General features: G+C 51.2%; 1 protein-coding gene across 3 annotated transcripts; it reads right to left on the bottom strand.

Annotated features, from left to right (window-relative positions):
- Positions 1 to 8: 8 nt before the first annotated feature.
- NPR2 (natriuretic peptide receptor 2) lies at positions 9 to 17,827 on the bottom strand. 3 transcript variants are annotated; one of them, XM_068974610.1, is made up of 22 exons: positions 16,855 to 17,827; positions 15,807 to 16,012; positions 9,840 to 9,953; positions 9,412 to 9,547; positions 9,074 to 9,168; positions 8,703 to 8,835; positions 8,386 to 8,470; positions 7,690 to 7,819; positions 7,453 to 7,527; positions 7,165 to 7,242; positions 6,828 to 6,932; positions 6,639 to 6,710; positions 3,886 to 4,045; positions 3,556 to 3,711; positions 3,311 to 3,479; positions 3,001 to 3,147; positions 2,388 to 2,511; positions 2,130 to 2,198; positions 896 to 1,070; positions 726 to 824; positions 366 to 457; positions 9 to 235 (listed from the first exon to the last, which is right to left on the bottom strand). In XM_068974610.1, the coding sequence occupies exons 1-22, from the start codon at positions 17,519 to 17,521 to the stop codon at positions 170 to 172; spliced, it is 3,153 nt and encodes a 1,050-aa protein (XP_068830711.1). In that variant the 5' UTR covers positions 17,522 to 17,827; the 3' UTR covers positions 9 to 169. The 3 variants fall into 3 exon arrangements, with proteins under 3 accessions (XP_068830711.1, XP_068830710.1, XP_068830712.1); XM_068974609.1 differs by having other exon boundaries at positions 7,690 to 7,810; XM_068974611.1 differs by lacking the exon at positions 7,453 to 7,527 and having other exon boundaries at positions 7,690 to 7,810.
- Positions 17,828 to 19,449: the final 1,622 nt, after the last annotated feature.

The raw sequence follows: 19,449 nt of genomic DNA, 5'->3' as shown, positions 1-19,449 counted from the left end.
GTACAAGACTGAGCTGCAAAGGGCAAGTTTCCATATAAGGTGGGGGTTTTATGAATGTTGGTTTCCATCTCATGTGACAGTGTCCACTTCTGATGTGTGGAGAGATGATGGCTACTGCCCACCCAGGTACCAGCAGCAGGGGATTGTCTGGCTTGAGAAGAAGTAGGGTTTATAGGAGCCCAGCAGGTCCTTTCCGCTCTCCTAGGAGCCAGTAAGTTCGCATCTTCCCTTTTCCCTGGAATTGGGAGAGCAGAGATAATTCAGATTCTCCTGTTATTCCTCGTACCTCCCTCTCTTCCCCCACAGCCTCCACAGTCACATTGATCCTCCCTTTCCATGACTCCCTTCCTGTGGCCTGCCATCACCTTCATCTCCACGTCCCCTCGAAGCTCTAGCTGGAAGCATCCGAGCTCATCCAGGGCATCCTTGGTGGTAGAGGAGACATGAATCTTCAGGGCTGGGGCAGGACAAGAGAGATGATGGAAAGAAGAATCAAAGAAAAGGCAACCAAAGAACTGCAGTATCAGAGAGACCTTTACCCAACCACCATCCTTCAGGAGGGTCTCAGTCTTCCCAGGGCACATGCACTAGAACCAAAGCATGTCCAAGGACAGGGCAATCAGGAACTGTGGTCTATCCAACTGAGAGACTTGGAGAGACTCTGAAAAGAAGGAAAAGCCAACCCACGGGGAGGCTGAGGCTGAGGCTGAGGATTGATGTCTCACCTTGACCGTTAGACTCCATTCGAGAAGCAGTGTTCACTGTGTCTCCAAAGAGACAATAGCGGGGCATCTTCAGGCCAACGACCCCAGCACAGACGGGCCCTGTGAGAAGAAACAGGTTGGAAGAGCCTGGGGAAAGTGGATACGAGAGCAGGAGGGAGAGTCAGCCCTACCTGTGTGGACCCCTATGCGTAGCCGCAGTTGGTCGTGGGGTCGGTGGCGGATGCGGAAGGAAGAAACTGCATCCAGTAACGCCAGGGCCATACGAGCAATTTCTGGGGCATGACGCTGACCATTTCTCCCTGGGAGACCAGATACCACCATGTAGGCATCTCCAATCGTCTCTACCTGATTGAGAGGGGGATAAAAAGGTCATCTCTATCTGTATCAATGGGCATGGGGAAGAGTAAGAGGAGACAAGCTGAGTACCACTATGAGTCATCCTGGCAGCCAGGAAGCCAGACATTGACTGGCAAATAAGTGCCCTGGTCCTGAGTATCTGGGAGAAGCAGGCCCAATGAAATGAGCCCTACATAACCCAAAGTGTCAAAGGAAAGAAAGCAGGCACTTGGCTTTGTTAACTGTACTGAAGCTGTGTAAGAGAAGGTCCTGGTTTTTAGGAACTACACACAGACTTATTTAGGAACGAAGGGCCACTGTGTCTGCCACTTACTTGCACAAGGTTCAGAAAATAATTATATGGATACATATATATAGATTTTTTTTTAAAATAAAGCAAATGGGAAATACAAACAATTGGTAAATCTGAATAAAGGGTTTATGGGAATTCTTCGTTATAGTAAATAAGAGATGGCTGAGTGAATCCAAAGGGAAGGGACAAGAGTGGGTATTTATTATCTACACAATGTTAGGCACTTATTCCCAATAAGTCTATTATTCCCATCATACAGATAAAACATCTGAGGCTCAAGGAGCTTCTCTTACTTGCCCAAGGCCACACAGTTAGCTACAAAGTCAGATTGTTTTTTACTCCAAAGCACCATAAAGCCTACCCTAAATGACTCAATGACTTCAACAAAAAGCTTTCACTACAGAGCTTGTCCTTCATCCCAGTATATCATTCTATACCCACATCCGGTATGCTTCCTCCATGTCTGGAGGGGATAAAGAGAAAAGATGGCTAGACTCTGACCATACCCTCAGGCAAAAAGTGGCAGACTAGATCTTGTGATGGTTCTGACTAGGGAAGCCACAAGGATTCACAAGAGTTTAGACTGGGATGTACAACTACAGTGCCAGAGCCTCAGTTGTCTGTAAGGGACACTCCAGCACTAGAATGCTGGAGACTCAAGCAGGAAAACTAACCACAGGGCAGGTGAGGCACGTGTGGTTCGGGGAGACTGGTTTTTAAAGGAGTGTCAGTGGAAGGGCAGCCCCAGCTCTCACCTTGTAGACGTCAAAGTTGTCAATTATGGCATCAAAGCATGTATACAGATCGTTAAGAAGTGTCACCACCTAAAAGGGATGGGAAAGTAGAGGCCTTAAAACTTGTGCCTGACTTTCTAAGAATTCTTAACACACGAGCCGTGGCAAGATATGGAAACTCCAGAACAAGCTAGTCTTTCCTGTTATCAAGGATCTCTATGCCCCAGTTAAGCTTCCCTAGGTCCCCACCCCGTCCCTGGCCCCTAACCTGTCTCTCACCTGCATGGGGGTGCTCTCTGCCGACAAAGCTGTGAAGCCAACGATGTCACTGAAGTAAATGGTAACGCTGTCAAAGGCCTCAGCCTGTACAGTCTCTCCCCGTTTTAACTGCTCTGCCACTGAACTAGGAGGCAAGGGTACAGACCAAGCCAGACTCAGAGAAGGGGGCAAAGGGAGAGGAAAAGAGTGTATGGCTGGAGCAAAGATGGGTTCTAACATGAAAGCTGAGCCTGGGGGAGGAGAAGGAAGGTGGCTGGGAAATCATGACAGTCCAGGACAAGATAGGGTGGACACGTGGTGAGGGTTGGAAGAGGATCCCTGGGGCTGCAGACCAAATGTCCTAAGATGGGACTGTTCTACCTACACTCACTGGAGTGAAGCTCTGATAGAGCAGCATCCTAAGAAGAAGGGATAGGAGGCCAGGAAGAAGGCAGCACAGCTCATTTGGAGACAGAATGAAAAACATGGTCTAGAGCCAGAATGGGTTCATGGTAGCAAGACGTGACAAAGCAGGGTTCTGAGGGTTGGGAAGAGAGCTGTCAGGAGCTGGATGAGGTAGAAAGCGACAGAGCAGATACCAAAGGAAAATTCAGGAAGGGGTCAGAAGTCTCACTGGGGTAGAATTTGGTAGAGCAGAGCCTCAGCCTTGCGTTTCTCCTCCAGGTAGGCCTGTGTGCGCTCCTCCACCAGCTTCTCCAGGTTGTTGGCATACTGCTCCATGCGCAACAGGAGGTTGTCCAATATACTGGTGCCACCTTCCCTGGAAGGAGGCCATGATATGGTACCTGCTCCAAGATGGTCAAGACTCCCGGGGCTTTCTACCCAGCCCACCTACCCTCTTGGCCCCACCAGCCCCACCTCAACCACTAAGGCTGATGGGGCCTCTATCCCTGGGGAACCCCTGCCCCATCATGCCCTCTCACTTGTTAAAGCGGCGAATGAAGCCCTTAATCTGTCCAAAGTCTGGTCGTTCAGCTGGGTCCTGGGCCCAACATCGCTCCATCAGCAAAACTAGCTCTTCATTCAGTTGGGTCCGGTCAATACTTGGCCGGAAATAAGGCCGCTGACCATTCCGGACCTTCTGGACAATCTCTGAGGGTGACAAAGGCTTGGTTGAAGAAAAGGTCCTCCAGGTAGGGGAAGCGCTGGGTAGTAGATTGACTCTTACCTTTGGGGCTGAGATCCAGGCCCTCCAAGTAGAAAGGCCCACTGCGAAGTGCTATCTCCTGTAAGATGATCCCAAAGCTATAGACATCAGCCTTCTGCATGCCTGTGGTCGGCAGGGGGTTCCCACTGAGCAGTTCTGGGGCAGTCCACAGCTTCTCTGAAAAGAGGGAACCAGGTCCTCACAGATGGAATCCCCAAGCCCACCTGGGGTCATTCGCATAATGCTCGCCACAGTACTGCCACTCCATCTCCCTCTCCCACCCTCCCTAAGTGGAAATGATCAGGACCAGGGGAGGGCAATGTAGAAGTGGGTTGTGGGGAAAGGCCTCACTGGCATAGAGGGCATGGCTGTCATCAGGTTCAGCGGTTGATCGGAAGCTGGCCAGGCCATAGTCTGTGATTTTGAGCACGAAACGACTATCCACCACACAGTTGGAGGACTTGAGACTCCCATGGGATGCAATAATGCTGTTATGGAGAAAGGCCATGCCCTGCAGGATACAGATCAAGTCATAGGATTGGGTCATATCTGGCTTAGGATACCCCCTCTCCATGAGATGGGCATTAGCTAGCTGTCTAAAGATCTCAGGGCCATAAAAACAATATGCTAATTTTGGAAGGCATCCTTTGTACAGTTTCCACTCAAAGAAGCAGGCAAAAATAGGAGAGTCATCTCTTCCATGGGCTTCCCTGGTGGCTCAGATGGTAAAGAATTTGCCTACAATGCAGGAGACCTGGGTTTGATCCCTGAGTTGGGAAGATCCCCTGGAGGAGGGCATGGCAACTCACTCCTGTATTCTTGCCTGGGAAATCCCACTGACAGCCTGGCAGGCTATAGTCCATAGGGTTGCAAGAGTCCGACACAACTTAGCAACTAAACCACCACCATCTCTTCCTGGTATCTTAAGCAGTATATCAGCACCTAAGCACCAGGGCCAGGAGACATGCATAAGTAAAGGGACAAGGGGAGCTATCAGTTATTACCCTGGGAAGGGCAGTCTGTCTTCCGAGTAATAAAGGGAACAGAACCATGAGGGTGAACTCCAAGAATACTATACCCATGATGGCCTCAAATGCTTGGCCACTGCTCAGGAAGGCGTGCTTTGAGATCCAGGTATTAAGACTACCTAGACGCACCAAGGAAGATAAGCCAGTTGGAAACTTTAACATATAATCGTAAACAGGCAGGCAGGTCAAGATGGAGAAGAAAAGTGATCTACTAGAGGGAATGTGGACCAGAGAGAAAGTGGAGAGGATGGTAAATTAGGAAAACCTAGGACTTCCCTGGTGGCATAGTGGATGGGAATCTGCCTGCCAATGCAGGGGACACAGGTTCAATCCCTGGTACAGGAAGATCCCACATGACCCAGAGCAACTAAGCCTGTGAACCACAACTACTGAAACCTGAGCACCCAGAGCCTGGGCCCTACAACAAGAGAAGCTACTGCAGTGAGAAGCCCATGCACTGCAATAAAGAGTAGCCCCTGCTTACGGCAACTAGAGAAAGACCATGCAGCGACGAAGACCTAGCACAACCAAAAATAAATGACATTCTTTTAAAAAACCCTGGAAAGTGGACCAAGGTAGGAGGTAGCTGCCAAGTCAGTCCAGAAGCCTGAAACTTCTGACCCCACAGGGCCAGACAGGAGAGAACCTTTGCCTGTGAAGGACTCTAAGGCAGGTCCTAATAAGAGGATAGAGTGATGCTTCCACTGGGAAGTCAGTTCAGGTGGAATAGAAAAAGGATACAGTGCTAACCAAAACTCCTCTAAATGTTTAGCTCTGGGCCTAAACAATTCAAAACTCTACTCTCTGTGAACTCTTCTTATTTGTTTCATCTTGACATCAACAAACCTTGGGAAATCTCCAAATTTGTGAATATAGATATGATTAGACTTCTGGATTTGTTACAAGTCACCTTTCTATCAAATCATTGTTCTCTTAAGAGTCATGTTTTTCTTATAATTTATCATCACACCTCCAGCTGAGCACCACATCAACGTTACCTAATAATTTCTCTCTCATTTGATGGCAAACTTTACATTACACACAAAATTTTTAAAATAACTTCATTAGAACTAAACAGAATAACCAAAGCCAGCTTCAGGTGTGGTACAGGTGATCCACTAGGCTAGCTCACTGACCCAGGGACTTGCTTCTAAACACCTGTGCGAGATGCAACTTTATACCTCCACAAATCCATGGACCTCTGGGTCGCTTGAAAATAGCTGAAGCCTAGTATCTTAGAATGGAGAAGGCGATGGCACCCCACTGCAGTACTCTTGCAGTGGAAAATCCCATGGGCGGAGGAGCCTGGTGGGCTGCAGTCCATTGGGTCACTAAGAGTCGGACACGACTGAGTGAATTTACTTTCACCTTTCACTTTCATACATAGGAGAAGGAAATGGCAACCCACTCCAGTGTTCTTGCCTGGAGAATCCCAGGGACGGGGGAGCCTGGTGGGCTGCAGTCTATGGGGTCGCCCAGAGTCAGACACCACTGAAGCGACTTAGCAGCAGCAGCAGTATCTTAGAAGATACCAAATGATCAGCATAGTTTTCCTTGGCTTCTCAGTTTTATTTAGAGAAGTAAGTAAAACTTACCTTTTTATGTAAATGTAAACTTTACATTTACTTAGTAAAATGTTCTTTTTGAATTTCAGTTTTTCTGAACAAAAGAGCAGATATGCCAAATATTGGCTAGAAAGTAAATGACAGAGAAAAATGAGGGTAAAAAACCCAGAAGATAAGTATGTTTGGAGACCCCATTTATTTTTCCCTGCTAAGAGATTTTAATATAAACTCTTGGAGGTTAAAAAAAATAAAAGGATGATGGAGAGAGATTTGAGGTGTCTAGTGTAGGAAAATAAAAATTTTCTACGAAGACTCTCTGTGGCAAATAAAACTCATTCCTCCCAATCAAAAGCCCCAGAGCCCTTGTTTACCCATTATTACTCAATCTTCAGAATAAGGGGAAGTGGAGAGAATGGAATTTTTAGAAGACCAGGAAGAGAAATCCGAAGCAAAGACAGAAAAAAGGAGGCATTATTAAAGTGGATGAACTCAAGGAGCAGGGAAGACTCACCTTAACAAGGTCATTAATGAGTGAATAACGAAACATCCAGTCCAGGTTGATGCTGTCATTTTCCAGAATATCCTGGTAAGTGACATGGAATAGATGATGTGACTATCCTAGCCCCACTGTCACCCACACAGTTGATGTAATTTGGGGTCTATCTCCCTTGCCCCCATAATCCCCACCTAGATCCCATACCTGTAAACTCCCCCGAGGACAATACTCGGTGACAATGCAAATGTTGGGAGGGTCTATGCAGGCGCCAATGAAACGAGTGAGATGGTTAAACTGAACATCTCTCATCTAGTCAAAAGAAAAAAAAAAAAGGAAGAAAAGAGAATTAAGAGAGCTAAAAATTAGATACAGAAATCTACCACTAAAGAAGAGGACCTTTCTCTTAATTGTACTCACAACTCAAAGTCATTTAAAAATGACCCACTTGCCCTCCCAGCCAGTATTACTATTCCCTAGTCCTCTCCTTCCCCTTCCACATCGGAGTTTATCCTGGGCCCTCAACCCATACACCATGACTTACATGTTTGAGTTCAAACAGAACCTGCCGGGTCAGCTCGATGCGCTTCTTATTCACATGTTTGATGGCCACAACATTTCCCTGAGAGTGGGAGTGAAAGGGGAAGAGGAACATTAATTTCTGAAGGAGCCTCTGGGTGCTGGGAAAGACTAGAGAACTATGGGAGCAGCCAGGAGCTCAGCTGGACAGAGAGAGGAGGCTGACGAGGGGCAGAGGGTCACGGAAGAGGTGAAAGATGAGGATGAGACAGGATGAAATGGTGGGGACCAGAATAAGCAGATGACTGTTCACCTTGAAGTGACCGGTGTTGGCAAAGATCTGGTATTTCCCATGGGCTGTCATGAGCGAGCCGTAACTGGATCCCCGCTGGGGCCAAGGGCAACATGGAGGCGGAAGGATGAAAGGAACATTAGATGGTGGTGGTGGTGCAGGTGCTATCATTACAGGCTGATGTGCTGGGAAAGGTCCAGGGTACGAAAAGACAGGCACTCAGAGGAAAGCGGAGGAACAGCTGAGAGGAGGGCTCACCAACGACAGTGTGAGGCGACTGCCTGCACCCTTGTGGCATCGCTCTGAATTGCCGAACTGCAGCTCTTCCCAGCGGATGCGCCACAACATGCTGGCCAGCTCCTTCTCCAGCATCAGTTTTCTGTAAGGACTGCACCCCTCAGCTGACTGGCAAGCCTGATCCTACCACCCCAGAGGCCAGCTGTGGGGTGGCGGGGGCTTCCCGGCAGCTCTTGAGGCTGCAGTTGTCACACCAAGAGACAGGACAGAGAGAGAGTGAAGCACTCTCTGTGGGTCAGACACAAGCCCTGTGCTTATGTAAAAACACAGAGGCTGAAGATAAAGTACCTTCTTAAAATGCTGCCCGACTCTTTGCAACCCTATGGACTACAGCCCACCAGGCTCCTCTGTCCATGGAATTCTCAAGGCAAGAACAGTGGAGTGGGCAGCCACACCTCCTCCAGGGCATCAAACCCACATTGCTTACATCTCCTGCACTGGCAGGGGGGCTCTCTACCACTGCATCCATGGAAAGTTCACCTTTGCCCATAGAAGACCCCACTCAAAATCACTAATTCTAGACTAGTGTACCCAGTCTAGAGCCAAAGTCGGGGAGGGGAAACAAGTCCAAGGCTAAATAAAAGACAACTGACAAGAAAGGCTAGAGACAGTGGAGTTACAGCTAAGGGAGCCTGTCAGCGGAATCTCAGAACTCACCGGAAAATGAGGAAGCTGGAAACACCGAACATGATGAAGGTGATTCCTGTGCCCAGCGCCACAATTGCCAGAGTTGAGAGTGGAGCTGAAGGGGAGAGGGGGGCCCTGAGAAAGACTGTGTGTGGCCTTGGGAGCCAGAAGGGGGCGATGCTCTTAGGTGCAGGGAGCAGACCCATCTCAAGGTAGAGAGGAGGGAGGGGGTAGAGCAGACGAGGTGAAGCAGAGCTAAGAGTTGGGGGCAGGGGGGCATGAGGAGGAAATAAGAGGAAGGAAAGCAAAGGGAGGAAGGGCTGCTCCCAGTCCCTGCACACACCCACTTTTATCACAGGATGGGTCGTCCAGGTCAAAGGCACAGGGGGGATTGTCCAGGGGAGGGGCCCCCTTCACCCAGGGGATGGGCCGTCCTGTCCACCAAATCTGCTTCTCGGCTCCCGAGTAGTGGGCTGCAGGCTGTGAGGATGGAGAGAACGGGGCCCACAGGCCTGCTCCCACCAGCCTCCTCGCCCCATACCCAGCTACTTGGCTGCTTTTCTCCCCAACCTGCCGCTCCCCCCACCACCATCATGCAGCTCCAGGAGAGAAAGTAAGGCCCTGCCTCCAGTGCCTTTGGTTCTGCCCCCATAAGAACCCTAAAAGCTGGGTTTGTGGGCCCCACCCGCACTCTCTTCCCTGCCTCCTCCCCCATCACCTGAAAGTCCCCGGAAACCAGGTCTCCCATGGCCCACAGGACAAAATCGGTCTCCCGGTCATTGTTCTTGTCCATAACGACCAGTCCAGTCACACCTAAGACGGAAAGGAGCACCCCTTACTTGGAGATCTGCCCTTGGTCGCTCTCCTATCTTCCCAAGCCCTCTAGTTACCTGGCGGTCTGTCCCTGCCCCCGTCCTTAGCCTGTGTCCACCTCAGTCGGGTGCTCTGGCCCCAGCTGACTTTCTCTCCTGCCCCTGGTGTCTGTGTTTGCCTCTGCCCACTCCACCCCTGAGCCTGGCAGCAGCGCTCTGGCCCTCATCTGACCCTCTCCATTACCACGGTATCTTCGTCCTTGCATCTTCTCGACAATTCGAAGTCCGTCTTCCCGGGTGCCTCCCTCCTGTATGGTCTCGTTCAGGACTTCGGCGTACAGAAGGATCCCATCGTAGAAGCAGCCAGCAATGAGGTTCATCTGGGGGTGGTAACTTCAGCAGTGCTCTCCAAAGGTCCCGCCAGGCCCCTTCTCCAGCCCCCCTCCCATCTCTGAGGTCTCCTTCTTCTCCTCCTCCTGGTTTGCTTTCTTCCCTCCTCCCATAGCTAAGGGGCCATCCCTGCCTCACTAGGGCAGAAGGGAAAAACCCAGATGGAAGCCGTCAGCCCCCACAGTAGGGCTGGCTCTGTGGCCAAGGCTGTATTCTGAGTTAGGGAGAAGAGCCTTTCCTCAAAGCCTGGTCTGACTCTCAGGGAGAGAGAGATCTACTTACCAAGGAAGGGGCCAGCTCCACACCAAAATCCTCCCGTGCTCTAATCAGAAGACGATTCTGGAATTCCTGGTACTCAGGATTCGGGGGTTCTCGATATGTGATGACCAATACCGTCTGGACCCACAGCACATGGGAAAGTGAAAAGGATTCAAGATAGGAATTAGGTGAAGAGAGGAACCAGGAGAGAGAAACGTGGTGAAATACACATGATATAAAATGTACATGAGTGACCCTGAAGGCTGAGAGGATACTAAACACTATGTGTGTTGTGTGTGTGTGTTTAATACACCTGGGAGAAGGGGTGGCACTCCTTCACACAAGATAGATAGAACCATCTGTCTATGGATGGTTCCGGGAATGTGGAGACTAAGAAACAGATAAAGTCAACTCCATCCCCCAAATGGGCTCTTCATCTTCCTGAAGCCCCTACTATTCCTCATAGCCCCTCGGTCCCTTCCTTTCTGGGCACCTGTTATCGGCAAGGACAACCCTGAGCAACAGCTCCTCTCCCTGGTGTTAATACTGCTAATGCTATCAGCACAATGCTAGCCCAGTGCTCCCACCCAGTGAGGTCCTATGACAACTGGGGGAAATACCTTGAGACAGTGATTCCATCTGTAAAAAGCCACGAGCCCATTCCTTTAACGTGTGTAGAACACCCACTATATGCAGTACTGCCCTGCATTCCAGCCTAGTCCCACAAGTCATGAGTCACAAGGAAAGCACACAGTCCCATGCCCACCCACGCCTCACAGGTAAGCCAGTGACACATGTGGTCTCAGCTGTGCACACTGCTCCCTGGCCACCGTCAGCACTTCTCCATCTTCTACGGGGGTGCCTGTTTGGCTCCCACCGCCCTCACACACTTCCCCCTTCCTGGCCTCTGCCTGTACCTCAGGCCTCCACAGTCACTAGCCTCTCTGCTTTGGTCAGAAAACTGGCATGGCAACTTTGGGGAAAGACTTTAGATCAATATATTTTGTGAAATGATAGATTAAAACTAGTCATTTCTAGCAATTGTGTATATCCGTGTCTTTAATCCCTAAAGTACCATAGAGATACTAGATATATTACTTATGATCTAGTCTAGATCAATTCACTCCAGGTATGACATAGTGAAGTCAGTTTATAACACACATTCAATATATAGACTAGAGTTTGCCTACTGAGGTAATTATTCTTACTGGAGTATGTGGATGCTTGACCACACATTGCTAATACTCTCCCACTGTCAGGCAGAATTTAAAAGGAGAGGGAGACTGAGGGTAGGGCTGGAAGGGTTCATTCAGGAACTCTTGTTCAATGGATAAAATAAAAACAGAAAGGTAGGATATGGTTGACAATGTAAAAAGTTAGTTAAAAGACTTGAGAGACTTCCCTGGTGGTCCAGTTGTTAAGAATCCACCTGCCAATGCAAAAGATACAGATTTGAGCCCTGCTCGAGAAGATCCCACATGCCACAGAGCAACTGAGTCCACGCGCCACAACTGCAGAGCCGACACTCTAGAGCCCGTGCTCCACAGCAAGAGAAACCATTGCAACGAGAAGCCCGCACACTGCACCAACAGTAGCCCCGACTCCCCACAACTAGAGAAAGCCCACACGCAGCAATGAAGACTCAGCACAGCCAAAAATAAATAAGTAAATAAAATGTTTTAAATATTACAAAAAAAACTTGAAAAGATCAGGCTTCACACAATTTATAGTTCAATACAAATGTCAATAATAGATTTCCAGTGCTTTTTAAAAAGTAACTCCCTAGGTTTATTCGTTTGCTAGACCGGCAGTTCTCAAATGTTTTTGGTCTCACAACCCTTTACTACTAGAAATTACGGAGGACCCCAAGGCGTCCGTAATTTGGATTACATCTATCAATATTTACCATAGGAGAAATAAAAACTGACAAAGTTTTAAAGCACAAGAATACACAAGCACACCTTCTATAGCTGCCAGAGTGATGACATCATCTCACATCACGTAGCCTCTGGAAAACTCCACTGTACAATCATGGAAGAATGAGAGTGACAGAGGCAAATAACATCTCAGTATTTTTAAAATAGTTTTGACCTCATGGTCCCCATAAAAGGATTCCAGGGGCCCCCAGGATCCCAAGACCACACATTGAAAACTGCTATGCTAGACTCTTCTGCTGTGGTTACTAGCTACTAAAAAAGAGAGAGAGAAGCAGAAGAACCTCCAAAGAATTGCTGTTCTTGGTCAGGGGCTAGAGAGAAGGTAAAGGTAGGTCTCTGTGTCCCATTTCATAGGGGACCCCAGGTGGGAAAAAAAAGCAAAGGCTGCCAAAAATGAGTGCAGCAGTGATGGAAGCTAGAAGGGCACCCAGGAAATGTGGAAGGGCAGCAGACACCTGGCTCAGCCTGCGGGCCCACCCACACCTAACCCTGATCAATGGACAGAATGGTGGTCTCCAGAAGAGATGCTGCCCCACACAGCCCTTGCTTTACTGCTAACTTCCATTCTTGACATTGGAGTCCCCCCTCTGTAACCCAGTCTCATGCTGGTCACCTAGGTGGTTGCTTCTGCCTGGGTTTCTGGGCCAGTCTGTCCAATGTTCTAAAATGTCCAGACAGAGGCTCTGGGTCCTTAGAGCTAAGCCATTTGTTTAGCTCCACCGTACCTACTTATTTTTCCCTCTCCTGGCTGATCATCTCAGTTTATACTATCTGCCAGCTCTACTCCTCTCTAGAATTCCTGACTGTCCCTCTCTTCCTAACACACACCTTGATTCAACTCAGTAAACATGTGCTGGGCACATGGACTACACAGGTAGGCATGATTCCTGCCCTCTAGGTTTAATGAGGTTTAAAAATCATAGCAACATACTTAATTTTAGGGTCTTCTCCCCAACTCTAGCTAGTATCCAGCATGAGCTGGGACCCTTTCCTTGTGCACGACCCCTGCCTAGAAAGCCGTGGATATCTGTATCGGGGCTCCTTGCCTCTGCTGCCGCCTTCTCCAGGTTAGTCCAGTCCGGGACCACAGTGGGCCAGGTATGTCTGGGCCGTGGCCTCTCTGCTCTTCCATCTTTGTCTGAAACTGACCACATAACCTCCCTAACCCCCTGCCCGGCTTCAGGATCAGAAAAGGCTAAGAAGAGCTTTGTCAGAGGATACCCCATCACCCTCTCTCCCCACCTCACCACCTTGATTTTCCCGTTGGCATGTTCTTGACTGCCCCTTCTCTTATACTGTAGCAAAACACCCCTCTTTGCTTTTCTGTCTGAATAATGCCTACAGTGAGTGGGAAAGCTGAGCATTAATTTATAGTCAGCCCTTGAGCAACATGGGTATGAACTGCATGGATCCACTGATAATGAGGCTTTTTTTCCCAGTAAACACAGACCACGGTACTGTATGACATGGTCGGCTGAATCCACAGATGAGGAACTTCTGATGGGGAGGCCCGACTGTAAAGTGACGCTCAGATTTTTGACTGCATGGAGGGGTGGGTGTCCCCACTTCCCACAATAGCCAAAGATCAATTGTCTGTAACTAATTGTTAGTGGACTATATCCCTCCTCCCCTATCCTAAGTGCTGGGGCCGCTTGGCTGATAGGAATTCTCCCACAAGAGAGAGAAGTGTTCCCTCAACAAAGAAAATGTGGCCCAGAAGGCTGTGGAGTCTTCCCATATGGGAGGGTCAGGGAGACCTTCCTTGACCACGGTAGCTAAAGCACAATTCTCTTGTTACTCTCTTCTCAAACCACTCCATTCTTTTTTTTTTTTTTTTAAGTACCATACCACATCACAATTTGTTCTATGCTAGTATTATTGCTTATTTGTTTATGTTGGTCTACTCTACTGAGTGTGGACTCCAAAAAGGCAGGGACTATATCTGTCATGTTCTCTGCTGTATGCTAGTACCTAGCCCAGCGACTGGGACGTAACATGTGCTCAATAAACTCGAATAGAACGAGTCAGCCTTCAAGTGACTCAAACATTGACTGAATAGTAAGTTCCAGAGAAGACAAAGTTAGGCAAAGAGTGGGAAATTCAGTCCAGCCTGAGGATTCAGGGATTGTTTCTAGAAGGGAAGATAACTGATCTGAGTCCTAAAGAATGCCTTATTCAGACAGACAATAGGTGAGAAGGTCGTTTTAGGCAAAAGTTACAGCATCAATAAAACCTGTCCTGTCACTGCCTGGGTTCACATGTGACAGTCACAGACTCATACTCAGGAGTGCAAACAGATATGTCATTCACGGTCAGACACAACCAAATACAAAATCACAGCCACAGCCACAGGGAGCTCAACCCAGTGCTCAGTGACAACCTAGAGGGATGAGCTGAGGAGGGAGATGGGAGGGGTTCTCAGGAGGGAGGGCACATGTGTATGCCTGTGGCTGATTCCTATTGATATATGGCAGAAACCAACACAAATCTCATAAGCAACCATCCTCCAATTAAAAAAAAAAAGTCATGTAAAACCTCACTTACTGAAGAAGGTGGCCAAACAAGTCCAGCACTTATACATACCTACTTAGAGTCAAACAGTCTAAGGGTTGAAAGGACCTTAAGGTTATCCCATATGCCACCTCAAATCCTTTTGGGAAAAGGAGGGATATGCCAAATATGTTAAAAAAAAAAAAAAAAACTTATGCACACAAATCAGTGAAAGACTGGTGGGAGAAGAGGGGAGCAATTCATGGGTATGCTTTTAAGAGGCAGAGATTTGGGGTGAAGGGAGGAAGAGCACTGTGAACAGGAGCAGAGAGCGTAAAGATGGGGGCAGCGTTTGGTCGCGGATTTGAGAGAGGTCTAGCCGCTGACGTACTCAGCAGTACTGGAAAGTAAGATTTTAAAAGTGGGTTGAGAACAGACTGTAGAAAATCTTACAAGTCATGATAAGGAGTCAGGACTTCATTCAGTAGGAAATCAGTCATTCAAAGTTTTGAGCAGAGAAGTGAACAGAGTCCTGTCACTTCTCCCTACAAGTTGATTCTCACATCCATTTCTTTTCATTCCTGCTATCATCACCACCCCCTGGAGAAGGAAATGGCAACTCACTCCAGTATTCTTGCCTGGAAAACCCTGTGGACAGAGGAACCTGGTGGGCTGCGGTGCATGGGGTTACAAACGGTCAGCAGACACAAATGAACACACACGCATCATTACCACAGTTCAAGCCCATAGCTCTAGGCCTCATTCTAGCCTATTACATACAGGTGGCCTCACTGCCTCCAGTCTTCTCCTCTTCCAATCCAACCTGAATTCTGTCAGTATACTTCTCATCACAACAAACAAACAAACCTCGAAAACCCGGCCACTCAAGTCCAAGCACCTCAGTCTTAGATTCAGGGCTCTTCTTAAGCTGAGGCTACCCCTGCAACATTATTTCTTATAATCTGCCCCAAGTGAACCACTCTTTCTTGTCAGGTCAGTTTGCCTTGGACCCCCAAACAGGTCCATTCCTGTCTTTTTCTCTTAGCTGCCTGGATCCTCTTTCCCACTCTGACTAGGAAAACATCTGTCTTTAAAGTCACAATAGAGTCTTGCCTCCTTTATAAAAGCATTCCCTAAACCCAGCCCACAGTGACTCTCTCCTCTGAACCACTCACGTTCTTAGCATCTCTTCCAGGACCCATAATCACATCCTATCTCATAATTACATCTAACTGTACTGCAATCATGCCTCACCTCTTCAGAAAGGGTGGAAGCCCTCCCAGGGGCTGGGACTAAATCTTCTCCTGGACTTTTCTCCCTGACGGCATATCTGCCATTGGTTCTTAGGAAAGCCAGCCATTCCAGGATCTTAAGAGGTGGCCTTGGCAGAATCACTGAGAAAGAGCCACAAAGGTGAGACTAGGCTAGAAAATCCTTTGTCCATTTCACCTCTATAGTTTACAATTCTCGCCCTATTGCTGGGGCTTCTGTGGGGTCTTGTGAGAGAAAGAGAATCCCCCAAAAGTTCCTCTCCCCCTTCTTTCAAGATTGATTCAGATGATACCTGAAATGCTTCTCTGAGGGCCTGGGCCTGTTCCCGGGTGCGATTATCCTGCCAGGGCTGGCCCATGGAGCGTGTGGGGCCCGCACGGAGGCTCTCCCCAAAGACATCCAGGTAAAAGAAGACGTAATCCCCGTTGGTCAGGTTCTCCCTCTGGGCCTGCAGCAGGATCTCATGCAGCATCTCCAGAGGGCCACAGATGTACACAACTGGGGCAGGTACATGACAGAGGGGCCCCTGAGAGAGGGGCCAGGACCCTGAACAGCCCGCTTTCTGACCGTCTGCATTTCCATGCTTAGCAAGGAATAGAGGCCCTAACCTATCAACCACCCACCAGATGTCCCCCATCCCTCCCCTTGGGAGTCTATGTCATAAGTACCCTGGGGCTATAAGGACCATCTGGCAGAAGTCAGAGCCTGACTCCAGACTCCAAAGGAAGGGAGCTATCCCTCGAGCCCCTCCCCTTCCCAGAGCCCTGCCTTCTGCTCCCACCCAGACCTCCTCACTCCCCCACTCTGCCCTGCCTCTCCCTAGGCTCAAAAGCACTGATTGCTCAGAATTTCTCTCCGTGTGAGCTTTACCTGTCTTTCCCCACCAAATCTGCTGTACCTCAAAGCCCATTAACAGAGTCCTCACTCTTCTTATGCCTCCAAGGGGTCTTGGCAGCCCAGTCTGAGAAGTCTCTGCTCACAGACAGGCACACATTTTGGAGTGACCATCAACTACATTCACTACTCCAGGGCACTCACATTGCTCTCCAGATCCAATGTCCCCCAACCCCACACTCTCCCTGACCCAAGCTTCACCCTCCATGCTATCTCATTCCTTGTTCACATCTACCTGTGAACGGCCACCAGCAGCGCCCCCCGCCCCCCGCCCCAATACAATGCCTTGGGCCTCTCCCAGGGGCTCCATCCACCTCTGCTTCTTGATCCCAACCACCACCATCAGCTCCTCAACACCCATCTACATCTACAGCCTCCCAGTGCCCAGCCCCAGGGACACCGCGACCCTCCTCCCCTAGCCCTAACACAGCCCGGGCCACACTCACTGCGCCCGTTGGCCCGGATGAAGTGGGTGGCCTGCTCAGGGCCCCCCGGCTCACGGGCATACACCTGATGCTGTACACTGAGGTTGATGCCCTGCAGGGCCTCAAAGACGCCCTCGATGGTGAAGTAGTGAGGCCGGTCATCTGTGCGAGCATCCAGATACAGCAAGGCAGCACGGGCAGTCCAATTGAAGTGCCCGTGGAGCGTCACTACAAACTCACCCAGCTTGGGAGCAGAGGGGCCAGTGCGCACCAGGGTTCGGTAATGCTCACTCTTAGCCGAAAAACCAGAGGCCACAGCACCCGCGGTCAGCAAGGGAAGGCGCCAGTGTGAGGCAAAGCGAGCCACAGAGGCAGCGGGGTACACGCAGCCCGGGCCCAACAGAAGGTCGGGGTCATGGTACAACTTGAGATCCACAGCGCGCAGAGGGGCCAGGTACTCAGAGCAGGCGCCGTCCAGCTCAGAGCTGACGAAGCGGAGGTCCACGGGCAGCGCCCGGCCCAGCGCCTCCACGGCAAGGGCCACAGCAGGACCCACCCGTGGCCATGCCCAGGCATAGCTCAGGTTGTGTTCGGGCAGCACCACCGCCAGCGTCAGATTGCGCGCCCCGGGAGGACGCACCCCACCTGCCAGGGCTGCCACCACCAGCAGGAGAGATGGCAGTGCCATGGGGAGAAAGCGGCGGCCCCACTGCCCCCAAAACCCAGGGCCAGGCGGGCCTACGGGGGAGACACCAGCACCACCCAGCCTGGAACCAGGGGAAGACCGCCAGAAGAGAAGTGATGATGAGCCAGGAGGGCCGGGACACAGGAGAGGGGCAGGGACGGGCGAGGAAGAGGAGGGAGAAAGGGAGCCCCAGAGAACGGGTGAGGACTGGGTCCAGCAGCCCAGGGCAGGGACTGAGGAGGACTAAGGGTAGGGTGGCAGGAGGACGGAAGGACCGAGGGGGCCTGTGACTGGGATGTGGACAGTGGGGGGTGAAGTCGGCTGATGAATCTGAAGCTGAGAAGGAAAAGGGGATCCGAGACTGGGATGGGGTGGGGGTGGGGGGCAGGCTGGTACAAAGAGAAGGCCTGGGGGGCACCTCACAGCCGAAGGGGCCAGGAGGGCAGAGAGCTGCGGAAAGGAGGACCAGGGGGATGAGGTGGGAGGGGGCTGGCGCGGCGGAAGGACTGGGACCATGGGCGGCGGGGAGCGAAGCGAGGCCTGGGCCGGAGGGGAGGGAAGGCAGGGGTGAATCTCCCTGAGAAGGCTTCTCCCGAAGCTCCTGCTTGGACTAACGGGCCCAGGGCGCTGGTCCCATCCGGAGCTGCGGCGGCCCCGCCCGTGTCCCAGCTCCTCTCCGCTCCGCTTCTCCTGGGCCCGGGCGGCCGGCGCAGCCCCGCGCTTCCTCCCGCCCCCTGCCTGGGCCCCCGGGCGCGCCGCTCGTCCGGGTCAGGTCGCCGCGGCCCGGCCGTCTCCGCTCGCTGCGCCGGCGGCAGCCGAGTGCGACTCCCCGGGCGAGCCGCCCGCCCCCGCCCCGCGCCTTCCCCGCCCCCTCCCCGCGGCCCCTCCTTCTCCCCCGCCCGGCCCCACCCTCCGGCGCCTGCTGTCTCCCCCAACCCGCCCCTCCGCACCCCCACCCCTGCCCGGCCGCCCGGGGGCCTCCCAGGTCTCACACCCACCCAGGGGGCGCCGCGGAAGGGCCTCCCAGGCCGGCGAGGTTCCGGGCGTCCCCTCACTTTGAGGCCTGCCCGGTCTCCTCCAGGCCCCCCGGGCCACCCCAGCGCGCGCTGTCCATCTCACTCCCAGGAGCCGAGGCCTCTCTACACTGCCCTCGCACATCCCGCTCTTCTTAGGGTCTCCTTTCTCAATTTCCCCGAGTCCCTCAGACACTCCAGTTTCAGGAAGAAGTCTGGAACCCCCACGTATTTGGTATCCTCACTTGTCCTCCACCTAGCGAGCCACACCACCCTTCTCACTGCCGCAAACTCTCTCTCTCCACCAGCAAAACATGCTTGCTCCCTGAAGAACAGGCCCCTCCAGGACCAAGGCGTCCCAAGGACCGATTTTTCCCGAGTCCTTTTGAAGTCCATGAGTCTCCCTTTTCCTTAAGACTCAACTCTCCAATCTCTCTCTTCCTGGCCCTACGCCCCGTCTGTGCCCTCCCAGGTCCTCAGAGGCCACCACAGCCCACTGGGCTTCCATCACACCATCTGCTCCTGGGCAGGACCCCAGAACAGCCTCTTCTCTTTGTCTCCCTTCACGGCCCAGGCTCGCACCCAAGAAAAGCTCAGGGACTGACTCAGCAGAACAGTTCCAGCAGTGGAAGCCCACTGTGTCCTCTTTGGGTTCCACCTTCCCTCCTAAGCATCCAGCCTAGAAGGCTCACCCCAGACACCCCAGATCTGGAGGAGCTGATCTGATTGCGAGGACCAGCTTGGGAGGGATGAAATCATGGTTGCTGGGAGGAACTGCCATGGGACCTTAGGGAGTTTTCCTCAAATTGTCATTAAGGAGATGCATATCAACCCATTTTCCTCCCCCCTGCCAAGAGCCACAGTGAGTCTCCTGCTTCAGGCCACTTCTCCAGCAATCACAATTCAAGAAGCTGAGAG

The sequence above is a fragment of the Capricornis sumatraensis genome, chromosome 6, assembly GCF_032405125.1.
Source record: "Capricornis sumatraensis isolate serow.1 chromosome 6, serow.2, whole genome shotgun sequence".
Taxonomy (NCBI): Eukaryota; Metazoa; Chordata; class Mammalia; order Artiodactyla; family Bovidae; genus Capricornis; species Capricornis sumatraensis.
Note: the sequence above shows the minus strand (reverse complement) of the source record. Positions and strands in the feature narration are given on the sequence as shown.